Here is a 15,485-nt window from a genome sequence, read left to right on the forward strand (position 1 = left end):
ATGGACCAGGAAGATAAACCACTGAAGTGATCATTTAGTAAACTATGGCATAGCAACCGGTTGGATTAACTCTGTAGCAAATAAAAGTGATAATGAGAAAGTCTTTGTGTACATCTGGAAAATAAAGATAGAGTTGTTATGAGCATAAAGCAGATTGCTGAACTATATTTACTAATAAAACTATGTTCAATTGTGCGTTGTTTGATGGAAGTTGCAAGAGATGACACAAAATGAACATGAAAGAAGGCATGTCAGGATAGGAAATTATAAAACGTTCCATTTGTTAAACTACCTCTAAGATCAAGTTTATATTGTTTAAAAGGCAAAAACCTGTTTTTAAGAAGAGACAGTCCTATTCTTGCACCATCCAATAGCAATGAAGATAACTGACATAAGTGAATAGTTAAGAGAGTGTGGGCAGGGAAATTCATCAGCAGAATTGTAATACACACAAAGGATCTCCCTAGGGAAAAGAATTTAATAAAAACAAAGTCAGGCTAAATGTTATGAGAAGATTTTAATAATTCACCCTGAATTCTATTCCTGCTAATCTCGCATTCACTGTTGTATGTAGCTCTGCCATCTAATTCAGGTTGGCATTAAAACATCTAGACATTAATGCTAATTAAATCTGCCTTTTCATTCTGAAAAACCACATTCTTCTCTTTAATATCAAACATATGCAGAATCAGTCAATACTCTAAAAATATTTTATATTCTCTTGTTATTTTGCAAATAAAATCAGAAAAGGCAGGAAACTGACTAATGTGGATCCCATATTACTGACCATTTCTCATCTTGATTTTAAAAGTAAATGGTAAAAATAGTTTGTGCAATATTTATTCTGATTCACATTGTGAACTTCTCCCCTTTGTCAGAACCTGAAGGTAAGCCTCCATGTTTAATGTTGAGTCCAGGTGTGGATCTACTTGGGTTTCTCTCTAGCTGTCTGAATTATAATTACGAAGAATTATTTTAAGAACAGTCTTTATGTAAGATTTCTAAATCCAATATAAATTAGCACATTTTATTGTCATGAAAAATGTAAACATAGCCTTCACTGAGAGATTAAAAGATAATGTTAAACTCCCGTTTTATTCTGCGTAATAGAAAAATAAATCTGTACCATTTTCAAATAGTATTAACTTTAAATTCAGCATTTGCCATGGAGTATTTGTGCCTATACCTCAGTAAATGTCTCTGAAATGAACTAACTAAAGCTACATTTATTTTAAATAGTAGAAATGGAAAAAGTCAAACTACTTTGAAATTTCAATGTTACTTGCAGTCCTAACACACCATTCAACGAATATGGTAATTATAAAACAGCTGCGAGACATCAATCTATTTCTCCCAGGTAACATTAGTCAGATTCTAAAATTGCTCATGGGCTAGCAGAGAGACTAATTGAGACAACCTGGTCGTGGTTCTAGGATTAAATGCAGATTTAACTGCATTAACTTCCAGTAAATTAATGTGGAGGTAAGAGGGTATGCTTTTAGTTTCAAAGTCCGGAAGTGTCCCCTTTGTGATTACAGCGTATCCAGTCCTCAGACAACTATGATCTTGCACCGGGGTAAGATAAGAACACCAATAATCAAGGAAATGACACTTGGTGAGGCCACAATGGCCTCGATGCAGTTCCTTGAGCTCCCACGTGAGCTCCCACATTTGCACTGCTGCTCCCTAGGATCGAATGCTCTTTCTCTGAGATATTTGCATAAATCACTCCTTCATTTCATACAAGTCTCTGATGAAATCCCTTGCTGGATGGTGCTACCCCTTCTTCCCATCCTGTCACCTTCGACCCCCCTGACTTCTGTTCTTTTTTCTATTTATTCCATCTACCACATTACATATGTATTTGTTTACACTATCATCTGTTACCCCCAATACGATGCACACTATTTGAGAAGAGGGACTTTAATTTTTCAATGCTGTATCTCCAGCAACTAGAGCAGGGCTGGCACATAATTGGTGCTCAATGCATATTTACGGAGTGAATGAATAATGAATACATAAATGAGTGAATGAATAAGTGGGAACAGAAGGAGTGAACATGAGTTGATCAGAAGGGAGAGATCACTTCTCTGCTAGTAAACAAATTATGAAATAATATTTTATTCATTTGGTTGCAGATATTTTCAATTAAGCTTATTACAGCTTGCAATAGAGCACAGAGTACACAGCCATTAAAATAAAGGAGAAAATTTTGTATATTTTGTCAACCACAAAACATAATGCTCCTTTCAGAGAAATAAGGTCTTGCCATACTTCGTAAGCAAGAACACACTGTGTAGGACTTGAAAACTAGAATTCGGGCATACCAAATTGAAATGGAATTTTACAGATGAGAACCTGCTGCCTTGGATCATTTTTCTCCCACTTTTTACCTCTTCACCCTGACTCATCAAAATCCAGTTCAAACATCACCTTCTTTAGGGAAAGGTCTACCCATCTCAGAGATCTGTTTTCCTTCTGAATCTTGGTTTTTGGCTGTAACTTTCTGAGATCATTTACATTTTCTTGCAGTGGAGGTCTGTTTGTTCTTATTCTGTTGTCTCATTATGTCTTCTTATTTTTTGTTACCTGTTGTTCATGCTGTCATGCTGTATTTATGCCTCTAACATGAGCACCACTGCTTTATGATGTTACACGGCCAACAGTCAAACTGTCGTCCTTTGCATAGGTCAAGTACCAAGTAAATCTTGACTAAATAATACCACCATCCGCAAAATCTAACTGGCCCAGTTCCAAGAAGAGACTATGATGGGTGACAGGACACTATTTGCCTACTCAGATCACAATGAGGACCAAATTCTGTTTTATTATTTTTATTACATGGTTTCACTTCCTTGTGAAAATGGTGAGGTGGCAGAGGAGGAGCATGTGGTTATGGGAAAGGACTTGACATGGGGTCCTCCACCCCCATTTTGCAGCTGATGCAACCGTATGAGTTCACAAGCCTACCTTGGGTGTCCCAGACTGAGCACAACTGCCTAAGACAAACCACCTGCACTGGACCCATCTAAGATTTCCCCTTCCATTTTCAAGAACGTATATTGTGTGGGCTCCTGGACTCAATTTTGCCAAAAGTAGAAAGACAGTAGCAACCCCAAGGCAGCGCCTACCTCACAACCAATGGATATAGAAACCCAAACCACCGAAGGTGGAATGTCCACCAAGTGCAGTGAAAAAAGTTTTGTTTAGCTCCTTGACAGCTCCTACCAGACAAGTTCCTACAGTGAATAAAATCGATGTACAAGTTTGTGCCTAAAGTACAAATCTTGTAATATAAATGGAAGGGTGATAAGATTCTGGGCAGATAAGCTACAGTGATTTAAATGTGGGATGGCATTCATTTGTATGAACAAATAGCCACCGAACATAAAACTAAAGCCAGGAAACACCGTGTCACCATGATCTGATTCCCCAAAGCTTATTCCGAATACATTCGAGTCCTCTGAATGCTTCTGGTTACCATTTCCTGTAACCACAATGTAAGGAAGAACCTCCAGATGAAAGTGGGCACAAGAGAGGCGGGCAGGGCAGGCCACATACCTGTGCACGCCGCTGTTGCACATGATGATGTGGCAGGCTCCCAGCCGGTTGCACAGCTCCGAGGACACGGACAGCAGCCCCACCCCGGAGGCGCTGCAGGCTGTGTTTGCGCAGGCAGCCGTGCGCTTGGATCTGATAAACGAGGCTACCAGCCGATAAAGTTCATCCAAAGCATTGAGAGGCCTCATGAGCTGCAGAAAAAAGTGATGAACGTAATGTCCAACACGTTTAGTCGGAAGAAATGCTTTTAGATGGCATACAATTCACTGCTGTTATAATGTTTAATGAAGAGTGTAAAATATTTTCATTGTGGAGGTAATGGAATCGGAGACTACAGATATTTGTAATTACACATTGTCTGAGTACAGCAGCAGAAAAAGTAAATAAGGGAGGTCTGTAAAGGGCAAAGCATCAATAAATGCAATCATCTCTTTTTACCTTATCTACATAGGCAGCTTTGGATGTGGAGTTTGGTGGTGAATTTGACTTGTCCAAGTAGAAGGCCCTGTAAGAATCCAAGGAATAAGTGATCATTTATTGTTAGAAAAATTAAAATGCATGAAGACATGCACGTTTCGCTGACTTCCTTTTGAAGACAAATGAATAAACAAGTTGGACACTTGGATGGGTGGGAGTGCAAAAAAAAGTCAATAGTCTTCCATTAAGAAAAAATGACTAATGAGGCACTGGGTGGCTCAGTCAGCTGAGTGTCTGGCTCGATTTCAGCTCAGGTCATGATCTCAGGGTTGTGAGATGGAGCCCCGGCTTCTAGCTCTGCACTCAGCAGGGAGTCTGCTTGAGATTCTCTCTCTCTCTCCCTCTCTCTCTGCCCCTAACCCCCACCCCTGCACACACACACACTCTCTCAAATAAATCTTTAAAATTTTTTTTTAAAAATGACTAAAGCTACCACCAGCTCCATTATACACTGTGTGGCCTCAGAGACATTACTTAATTTGTGTATGCCTCAATTTCCTCTTTCGTAATTTGGGGATAACATTAGCTTCTACTTCACAAGCCTGCTAAGAAGATTAAATGAGTTAATGCAAATAAAACCTTTAGAACACTACATAGCACAGAGTGGGTGCTCATTAATATTTTCCATAATTTATATTATTACAAAAGTTGGAGAAATATATTTTCTTGTGACTACTGGAGAATTATCTAGTTTTCATTTATTGTGCAAGATTATAAAAGTAATACTCAAAAAACTAATTTTAAACAGAGTACTGAGTTGAATTCTTTCATCCACTAAGCTGTGCTCAGACTGGAAGTTAGACCCTCTTCAAGGATACACTTGTTCTTTTTGTCACCAGGATGCAGTGTGGCACCAAGTATTTTAACACATGAAGCTGAATCCTAGTGACATGCAATTATCCAAAGAATATTGCTGAGTTTTGCTTAGCTCTTGGCTCAATACTAAACTGAAATTGTAAGGAAATGACCCATGAAGACAGGATACATTTAAGTTATATTTAATCTACTATCTATTTTTGATGAAGTGAAATTATTTTCAAGATGTGAACATTAATGTCAATGTACCAAAATAAGTTCCGTAATATCAAAATGATTGTCAGACAAGATACTGAAATAAAACTGATTAGACTAGTGTTTCGGAGCATCATTTAGAACCTCAAAGTACCATCAGATTATTATCAAATGCATGAGTAGTAGTGGGCAAAATCAGTGAGACAGAACTTTTTGCCCAGAATCCCGCTCTATGCACACACGTACACTGCTATTCCCATTAGCACTGTACCTAATAATGATGTTTGCTTTTGTCTTTTTCAGATAAAGTAGCATGGCTTAATCAATTTTTACACTTTAAATAAGGAAAACTTGAAGAGTCACTTCCAAAATGAAAATTAGGCTCATTCTTACTGAGAACTAGCTTATTCATCTCTCAAATACAAACTCAACAATATATGTTAAGAAAAAAAAGAAGAAGAAGAAGAAGAAGAAGGTAGCGGGAGGGGAAGAATGAAGCGGGGGAAATCGGAGGGGTAGACGAACCATGAGAGACGATGGACTCTGAAAAACAAACAGGGTTCTAGAGGGGAGGGGGGTGGGAGGATGGGTTGGCCTGGTGATGGGTATTGAGGAGGGCACGTTCTGCATGGAGCACTGGGTGTTGTGCACAAACAATGAATCATGGAACACTTCATCTAAAACTAATGATGTAATGTATGGGGATTAACATAAGAATAAAAAAAATACAAACTCAAACAAAAACAAAAATTTAAAAACAGTTCTGCATCCAAAGTTGGTTATTATTCATTACAAATTTAATGAATTCATTATAATTCATTTTGAACTCCTAAAGATTTCCATGTACCATCCTGGTACAAAGGTGGTGCCTCAAAGCTGGAACCCATAGAGATACCTTGACCAGATGTTCCCATGCCTTTCCTCAAGTGTGCTTGCTAGAAAAATCAATAGGGTAGAAAAGAGAACACAAGTCCATGGAAAATTATTCCCTCAGCCTAAATCCCACAGCTACCTGTTGCTCCTGAGCACATAAAGCTGCCAGGAGCATGAGAACTCCAGTCACCCGAGGCAGTGTTCTGCTCACTGCTCACTCTGGGTTATGGTGGCATAAACCACTCTAAAGTGGAACACCATGAAGTGCCAAGAAAACATAGTTTCAATCAGCTGGTGGAGTCAGTATCTACTAAGAGCACTGGACCAAGAGCAACATCAAAGGTATCTGAGACATTTTTAAATTTTCAAGATTGTCCCCAGTATCAGAAAGACATAACAATAATCTAAGAGGACTGCTGGTATGAGAAGAGGAAATGAGCCAGACTTGTGTGAGGTACAAAAACATGCAATGGGGCTGGAGTTAGAGTTAGGTTAGAATGAATGGGCACCTGAGAGAGGTCAGAGGGGCAGAGTCTGTAGGTAGGGACTTAGAGACCCTGACAAAGACTTTGGGTTTTAACTGGGCTCATTACCAGAAGACTGGCTATTTTATAAACTTCGTTGCTATGCATAAACATTCATGTTCTGAAAGTTCTGAGTGGCTTTCATTTCCATTACACAGGTACATGTGTAGGCTACTACTATGAAAATCCAGGTAGGCACCACCATGCTTTAACAGATCCTGCCTGGCACCTGGCACCTCTGCTTCGCCTTTTAAAGAAATGAAACATTACAGATACAGATGAGCCCCTTCTTGCTCACCCTTCTCCACTCCCACTCTTGTTCCAAACTCTGCCTCCCCAAGGTAAATACCACACAGAAGCTGGCATTTACCACTTCCATGCTTTACAAGATCACTCCACACAGTTGGCCCAAGTGGACTGTCAGACTTTGCAAAGAACAGAACAGCTGTGATCATTCTTCCACATCCTTGTTCACATTGATGTTATGAGAATTTCAACCTTTGGTATTTTTATTTTCAATTTGCATATATTTGTTGGCTATATTTCTTCTTCTTTCCTTGCATGTTTGTATTTCTTTCTTTTGTGTCATCTTAACTTTCTTTATGTAGAAATTAGTTATTACTTTTTATAGCAAGAGTTAAATTTGGTGACATTGAGAAGCTGCTGTTCCTCTTAATTCTTTTTTAAATCCACACATTCTTTCCTCAAAATATTCAGTTTTAAAAGTTGGGTATTCTATTACTATGTTTGATCAGCATGTCAGTGGTATATGTCGGCATTAAATTCTAGAATCCAAATTACAGGACATTTTTCCCCCTCAACACTGTTCTTGGTGTCTGCTCTCAATCTAGTTGCCTTTGCTTTGGGACTAGTCTGTATTTTTTCTTCGACGGGTAAGGATTTTCTTTTTACCCTCAATGTTCTGAAGTTTTACTTCAAAGTGTTTAAGCATTGATTTTATTGTTGTTTATCCAGATAGGTTCTCAGAGTGTCCTTTCAACGTGAGGAGTCTTGTCTTCAATTCTAAAATAATCTCAGCTATTATTTCTTCACATAATCTGATGTTTTCTTTCTCTCTCATTCTTTCTTTCCACTCACACACACTTTTAAAATCTTATTTTCCCATGACTGCATTTTAGGTGATTTCCTAAATAATAGCTTCCAAATGAAAAAAAATCTGTCATTGTCAAGTCTAGAGTTTATACTTTCTACTGGGAATTTTATTTCAATGACTGTCTTTAACTTCCAAGATTTCTGCCTATTCTTATTTCATTTCTACCACTAAAAGGTAAACTCCCTATGAGAATGTAAACTGTCTATGTGGATGTAGTTTTTATTTACTTGGGTTCATTCCTACATCTCTGGCATGTAACAGTGTGTGGACCATAGTATAATCTTAATAAATATTTGTAAATAAATAAATAATTATATCACTGACTGGTTTTATTTCAGGATTTTCTACCTTTTTACAGATGGCAATCCTTTGTTTATATTTTGAGCATCCAAAATATGCTCTCCCAGGCTGTTTCAATATTTTAATTTCTTCCAATAAAATTTATTCTCAATGGTCAAATCCACTGGCTCTTTCCTAGTGTAAGGCTTTCTCGTGTGCTTTGGAATTTTGCTTTGCAGGTTCATTTGAAGTCAGAAGATTTTTTATTTAGTTTTATTTAGCTTTTTGATACACCTCCAACCCCCATCTCTCATTATCCTTCTCTTACAAACGATTTTGTGCTCATTTGGTGCCCAGAACCACTCATACATAATCAGTTTCATACTGGTAATTCGAGTATTAAATTATGCTGACATCTGGATTATTACCCGTCACATTAGTGAGCCAGTGAGTGACCTGGTTCAATTCCCAGTTTCCTGGAGGTGCTGCTTTCTTCCTGCCATATAAGCCTTTCCTAGCATCAAAAGCTATAGTCTTAAGTAGTGGGCAGCAGGGTTCTCATCCTTGCTCAGAAGCAGACGAGTCCTTCTCTATGTCCTGGCTTCAAACTACAAGGCTGGCTCTGGATCTCCACCTAGTGTAGAATGACTCCAATCTCTTATTCGCCTAGAAGAAATCATACTGGCCCTTCTGTCCACCTCCAGAGGCCTCAGCATAGCTCACAACTCATCACTTGCATTTTCTTTTGATTTGTGGGCCACTGAGATGATAAATCATGAACTCAGCTGTGACTTTTACATTTTCTGACTTTGTATTTTACCTAGCATTGCTATCTGCTTGGAACGAAGGTGATGCTTCAAAGCCAGGACCCGCAGAGACACCTTGATCAACGTCCTCATGCCTTTCCTCAAGTGTGCTTGGCAGAGAGAGTAAAGCAATGAAAAGAAGTGCGCAAGTTCAGGGACAAATTATTCAGCCTCCCAGGGTCTCAAGTACCTCGTTTTTACAATGTATATTAAAATTGCCTAACGTATATATATAGCATAATGTTGACTATTAATCAAAAAAAGTACTCAGTATTGTGGTAAGCCAATAGGACGCATTCAGTAGTCAATAGCAATTACTATTCAAGGACACACAGTGGGAGGCATCCCCTGGAGCATTTTTAAGGCATAGCAAGGAATAAAAATAAGACTCAAACTTTCTCCTTTCCCCTAAGGCCACCTACAATATTTTCTGTTACATATAAAAAGTGAAAATTAAAGTAGGTACTTGGAATCTACATAATTCCATGATCAGGGCACAAATAGTGGTTCAGGTCTAAAAGGAAAAGAACCTTTCTTTAGGTTAAAGAAGACTGTTGGGTGGCTCAGTCAGGTAAGCATCTGCCTTCAGCTCAGGTCATGATCCCGGAGTCCCGGGATTGAGCCCCACATTGGGCTCCCTGCTCAATGGGGAGTCTGCTTCTCCCCTCTGCCCCTCACCCCGCTTGTGCTCTCTCTTTCTCTCCAAAAAACAAATAAAATCTTTAAAAAAAAATAAAGAAGACTGTCATGTAAATGGCTTAATCAGGTGCGTTGGTTGTACACACTTCAGCTCTTCTGTACCTTGAATTGTTTGGGAAAGAAAATATCCTGGAGTAGCAGTCCGTAGATCATTTGTATCCCCTACAGAAAGCTTCACTACAGAAACCTCCACTACAGCTGGCCACAATGAACACTCTTCCTACTTTCAGAAACAGACGTTCCTTCAAAAAAAAAAAAAAAAGGTGTCACTCGTTCAGCCAGTTCAGAGCAGGAATATGTGGATTTTAATTCATTTAAAACAATCTGGCAGAGGGGAGCCTGGTTCAGTTGGTTAAGCACCTGACTTCACCTCTGGTCATGATCTCAGAGTCCTGGGATGGAGCCCTGTGTCTGGCTTCCTCTCTCCCCCACCCCAACTTGTGCTCTCTCAAATAAATAAATAAAATCTAAAAAAATAAAAACGGATTTGGCAGTTTTAAAATTTCCAATGGGGTAAAATCCTTGAAGGGAAAAAAAAAACAGATTTTGTGAAGAGAGCCAGTAGAAAAATAACTTTTAAATTTAAAATGTGTAAATGCCCACATCAAGTGAAACCTTATTCAGAAACAATCTAGTCTTTTCCAAATTGCTATACAGCAAAACTAAAATAGAAAAAGCATCTAATGATATAACTGTACCCTTCAAAATACTCTTAGAAGATAAAGGACTCCTGCAAATACAGAATTAAATGTATTTACTGATCCAGACTTGTACAAATAGTTAATATTTGTCAATCCATGATTAAAGAAAGCAAGAAATCATTATAAAATATATCGATGTGCTGGTGAAGTCTGAGAAGATAACCATGGAATACAGTCACTTTGTTACTCTTAAGAAATTTACATAACCAACACATATTTTAATTCAACCAATTATTTGTTAGAATTAAAATTTAGACTTGAGATTGCAACTAGTATTAGGTACTCCCCATCAGACAAAAGTCTGTTCAGCCACCTATTTTACCAACGCTAGGGTTTACAGGTATTCACAGAACTTCAGTATTTTTCAGAATATGACAAACTGTTCACAGGAAATAAATTTCTAATGCACTTCCCTTAATTATGAAAGTCTTACAATGCCCCTTAATCAAAATTTATGAGCAAGTTAATGGCAAAATTGGATTAATGCCCAAACTGACCATAGTTTATTATGCTTCTGAGGTTAGTAAGAATGAAGTCATGGTCCTTTGTCTCATAAAGCAAATCTTATTAAGACCGTTTTGAAAGTGCTGCTACTTTATATAGGCTGGTGAGTAAGTTTCCTTTCATGCTAGCATTCATTAGACTTCGTTGTCAACTTTGTGAATTAACTATGCCATATAAAATTGATACATTACGATAATATTTTTTCATTTAGTCCCTGTAGAATAAAATACCAATGAAAGGGGTGATAATGTCGAAAGTTGTAACACTAAGTGGTATAAATATATCCAAATCAAATAACTACAGTGAAACTAATCTTGGGCATTTATCTCATATAATCCAGTAGTGGAGACAGGTACACAGGTATTTATAACGCAAGGTAGAACTAACTGACAGGTAAGTTTAAAGGTGAAAAAAAGTTATTGGGATATACTCACATGAGGGAGAAGCAAGGCCATATAAATAAGAATATGGCATAAGAGTTGGACTTTGACAGATGGATTCTGGACAGGTCAAAATAGGAAAGCAGCGTGTCAAATGCAGGCAACACCACGAACAACAGAACAGATACAGAAGTGGATGGAGCCAATCTGGCTGAAGAGCAGGTTCATGTAAGGGAGGGAGAGAGAATGTTGTGCAAGTAGGCTGGATCCATACTGTGAGGAAATGAAATACCAAGCTAAAGAATTATATAATTCATTTGTTAAACAGTGGAGAGAAGCACTACACAGTAAACACTTAGCTACCAGTAAAAAAGTAAAAATAAATGGAAAGAAACAGATGACACATAAGATATGAAAATTTAGGGAATTCAGAGCTGCAAGAAATCCCAGAAACAAAGAATTATTTGGCATTCAAAATAAGATCATGGTAATGAAAATAGGGAGTTGATGTTTGCCATGAGAGAAAGAAAATGCATTTGAGGAACACTGAGATTAGTTTATGTAGAGTTATGCAGGTTAATTTACTAATTAAAAAATTAGGAAAGTGCTTTCTCAACTGGGTAAAGAATTAGGATCATAGCTCTATAGGGTCTGGCAGGTACTTCAAAGGGTCAGGTTTTCACACAAAGAGAGACAGTGCGACAGCTTGATGTAAAATATTTAAACCTATTAATTTTGTCATAAGGGATACCTAGAGGTTAAATCAGTGACAAAAGTGACATTCTTCTCATCTGGCACTTTCTGACTTTTCTGGGTATGTTGGAGGATATCCAATCCAAGAGAGACTGATTAAGGCGTAAGAGCCACTAGTGCTTTATAAAGAAGGAGGAACAACTATAGTATTCAGCTCAGCTCTCTGCTATACCCTTGTTTTTATCTCCAGATCATTGCCTATGAGATCACTATTTATAATAACTTATGAAAATTTCTTATTGGGCCAGACTCCTCTATACTTCTTGTAACACCATGTCCTATCCCCAAATATTCTAAACTGTATAAGGTAGCTTTTGGATTTTAGCAGTTACTCTGCATTTCAAAAAAAGAACTGTAACGGTGTTTGTTCAATTACGGACATTAGTCATTGGTGTGGTTGGGTATATCATTATTACAATGGCATGGCAGTTGACTATGGCTGTGACTAGGTGTCTGATGAGAATTACTGTTAAGCTGCATTGGCCTACCATAGCACTTAAATTGGAAAAAAATTCTACAGAAAATATTATCGAAAGACACTGATTTCTTGTATACAGGAAAATCACCAGACAGGTTCAACCTGTACCCCTATATGGGTAAAAAAATCCATGATGAGTAAGTAGGTGGGAAAATGTTAATTTGTACCTCTATCCTAGCCCTACCCACCTTCCATGGCCACAAGCATTAGCCCTGACTTTTCCGGAATGTGTTTTACTAAAAGTTACATGAAGAGAAGTCCTGAATAATGAGATAAACTTGGATTTGCTTGGATAAATCTGTCTTCTGGCTTGTCAAAAATGGAGCACACAAGGTTATAGTCTTTACAGAGCTGTCTGTATCAATGAACAACTCCATTTCTACTTGAGTGTTGGGGAAAAAATTCCTGGAAGGCTAACGAAGCAATCTGCGTGACCACATAGGGCAAGACTTTCCCACATAAAAAAAGGATTTCTCTGATGCCCTGGAAACAGAATTATGGTGTCAGAGGTAGTGGGGCTATGCCCTGTTGCTCTTTACTGCTGTTGATACCCTCCTATCACTCTTTTCCTTTGACAACCTTCAATCAGTGACTTCACTGTATTAAAATCCAACTGTCTGCTTTCCAAACCCTCTTAACTGCATTCTGATTTTTGCTCCTCGTTTCATGAGTCTGCGAGGGTGATAGTTCTTTATTTTTTTTTTTTTTAAGATTTATTTATTTGACAGAGAGAGACACAGCGAGAGAGGGAACACAGCAGGGGGAGTAGGAGAGGGAGAAGCAGGCTTCCCGCCGAACAGGGAGCCCGATGCGGGGCTCGATCCTAGGACCCTGGGACCACGGCCTGAGCCGAAGGCAGACGCTTCATGACTGAGCCACCCAGGCGCCCCGTGATATTTCTTTCTCACATCTGCAACATACATAGATCACCACAGACTTAAAATGCTTCCAATAGTGACACCATACTCTGCTACTACAGAGCACAATCTCTGGAAATGGAGAGAAAAAGTCAATCCCCAAAAAAGAAAGCCTTTCTGAGAATAAAGTTTAACTATATTAAAAACAAAACATCTCATTACACCCAGGAAAAACAGTAGAGTCAAGTAATATTTCTATTTTTAAACTAAGTCTATTTAATTTGACAATTATGTCTCAAGAAAGTTTGGCATCTTCATATTAAAGGATAATTTTTAGATTTAAAATCATAAGTCTTTTAAGGTTTAAAGCCATAAAAGGCTCAACTGACATGAGGTTGACAGATCAGCTTCTCCTCCTCCACATCTTTCTCTGTATTCCTTATTTGACTCTAATTGGACTTCAAAATTATCTTTCTAAAGCACAGAGATGAATATTTTATTACCTTGCTAAAGTTACTCAGATTTCCCCAGTACCCAAAGCCTACCATTTGGCCTTCAAGATCTCTCCTCGCAATCTACCCACAGACTTCCTTTCTTATCTCTCATCTCCCTCTTTGCTCTGCTATGTTCATGCTGGATTCCCCCAGCACAACATCCACCTACAGGAAAACTGCCACACCTTTTCTCATATTATACTATCTGCCTGGAATTCCCTCTCACCTCCTCTGCTTGGCAATATTCTGTTGATCCTCCAAAACCCTGCTCAAATATGACATCTTCTTGAGAACTTCCCAACCGAAACAAATTTATCCCACTATACGACACCGGGTTGCACTCCTTCTGTCACCTTTGCTAAACTGCATGCTCTCAGGGGACAGAGAACCATTTTTTAAAAAAATTTGTCACCCTGGGGTGACTGGGTGGTCAGTCGGTTAAGCGTCTGACTTTGGCCCAGGTCATAATCTTGGGGTCCTGGGATCAAGTCCCCCATCCACCTCCCCACTTAGCAGGGAATCTGCTTGACCCTCTCCCTCTGCCCCTGCCCCCTGCTTCTGCTCTCTCTCTCTCTCAAATAAATAAATAAATAAATAAATAAATAAATAAATAAATAAAAATAAATATCTTTAAAAAAATTTGTAATACCATAACCAAAGATAGTGCCTGACACACACACAAAATTTGTATTCCCGTAACCAAAGACAGTGCATCTAATACTTGGTATAGTATTGAACTAAATTGAATTCTATTTCATCAGAGCTGTAAAGAATTTGGAGTTAGCGTTATTATCAACCAACCAAATATGTATCTGACTTAAAGGAGGTAAAGAAATATATTAAATATTTTTTAAAGACTGATTTATTTATTTTAGGTGGGGAGTGGTAGAAGGAGAAGAAGAGAGAGAATTTCAAGCAGACTCCTGGCTGAATGTGGAGCCTGACGTGGGGTTTGGTCACATGATTCATGAGATCATGATATGAAGTAAAATCACAAATTGGATGCTTAACCAGCTGAGCCACCCAGGTGCCCCAAGAAATATATTAAATGTCTTAGTTTATAAATAAAATGATTATTATGCACATTTTAAGAAGGATTCTTTGCGAGAAAGATTCTTTTTAAGCTTATGAATATTAGGCTACATCTCAATTGACACTGAAGTACAATACTTAAAGGAAAATATTTAATAATCATCGGAACATAATTAGAGAGGAAGGGTATTTAACGATCCCTCTTCAGTGAGAGACAACTATGAACAAGAGAAAAATATTCAGGGCACCTGGGTGGCTCAGTTGGTTAAGCGACTGCCTTCGGCTCAGGTCATGATCCTGGAGTCCCTGGATCGAGTCCCGCATCGGGCTCCCTGCTCGGCGGGGAGACTGCTTCTCCCTCTGACCCTATCCCCTCTCATGTGTTCTCTCTCATTCTCTCTCTCTCAAAATAAATAAATAAAATCTTTAAAAAAAATAAAAAATAAAAAAATAAAAAAATAAAAAAAAGAGAAAAATATTCACAGGGTCCCTTGCAAGACTGACAGTAGTGTTGTTTCACCTCTAAATGACTGTAGCAAAAAAGGATCCAGCAAAATACTTGTTCAGTTACAAATAAGAAAAGATGAAAACAAACACGATTAAGCACAATTACATTGAGATTTTAAATGTCTAACTCTTAGCTTTTATACTTTTATATTAGAATCTATAAAAAAGGCTGTACTTCCCTTTATTTTGTAAAATTCAAGGCCCTTAATACAGTACTTAACTCACAGCCAGTCACTCAATAGCTAACATCATAATAATTGTTATTCATTCTTCAAAATTTTTATAATTATATTTAAGGCATACACTACGATGATCTGATATAGACATACATAGTGAAACAATTACTACAGTCAAGCTAATTAACATATCATCTCCTCAGTTACCATTTTTTTATGTGTGATGAATGCACCTAAAATTTACTCTCTATTTACTCTC

At 38.0% G+C, this 15,485-nt stretch overlaps 1 protein-coding gene across 5 annotated transcripts in view; it reads right to left on the reverse strand.

Moving 5' to 3' along the window:
• PREX2 (phosphatidylinositol-3,4,5-trisphosphate dependent Rac exchange factor 2) overlaps positions 1–15,485 on the reverse strand; it is a 303,757-nt gene that overhangs the window by 52,236 nt on the left and 236,036 nt on the right. For 4 of the 5 annotated variants that reach the window (XM_064588242.1, XM_064588240.1, XM_064588241.1 and 1 more), the window contains 2 exons: positions 4,000–4,066; positions 3,562–3,752 (listed from right to left, as the gene is read on the reverse strand). In XM_064588242.1, coding sequence (XP_064444312.1) covers positions 3,562–3,752; positions 4,000–4,066 — 258 coding nt within the window. Of the gene's footprint in view, positions 1–3,561; positions 3,753–3,999; positions 4,067–9,446; positions 9,587–15,485 lie in introns of those variants that run through there. The other variant, XR_006794332.3, reaches the window with a different exon arrangement.

Source organism: Mirounga angustirostris, unplaced genomic scaffold, assembly GCF_029215605.1.
Source record: "Mirounga angustirostris isolate CCGP_5_RB_7025 unplaced genomic scaffold, mMirAng1.0.hap1 SCAF_4, whole genome shotgun sequence".
NCBI lineage: Eukaryota > Metazoa > Chordata > Mammalia > Carnivora > Phocidae > Mirounga > Mirounga angustirostris.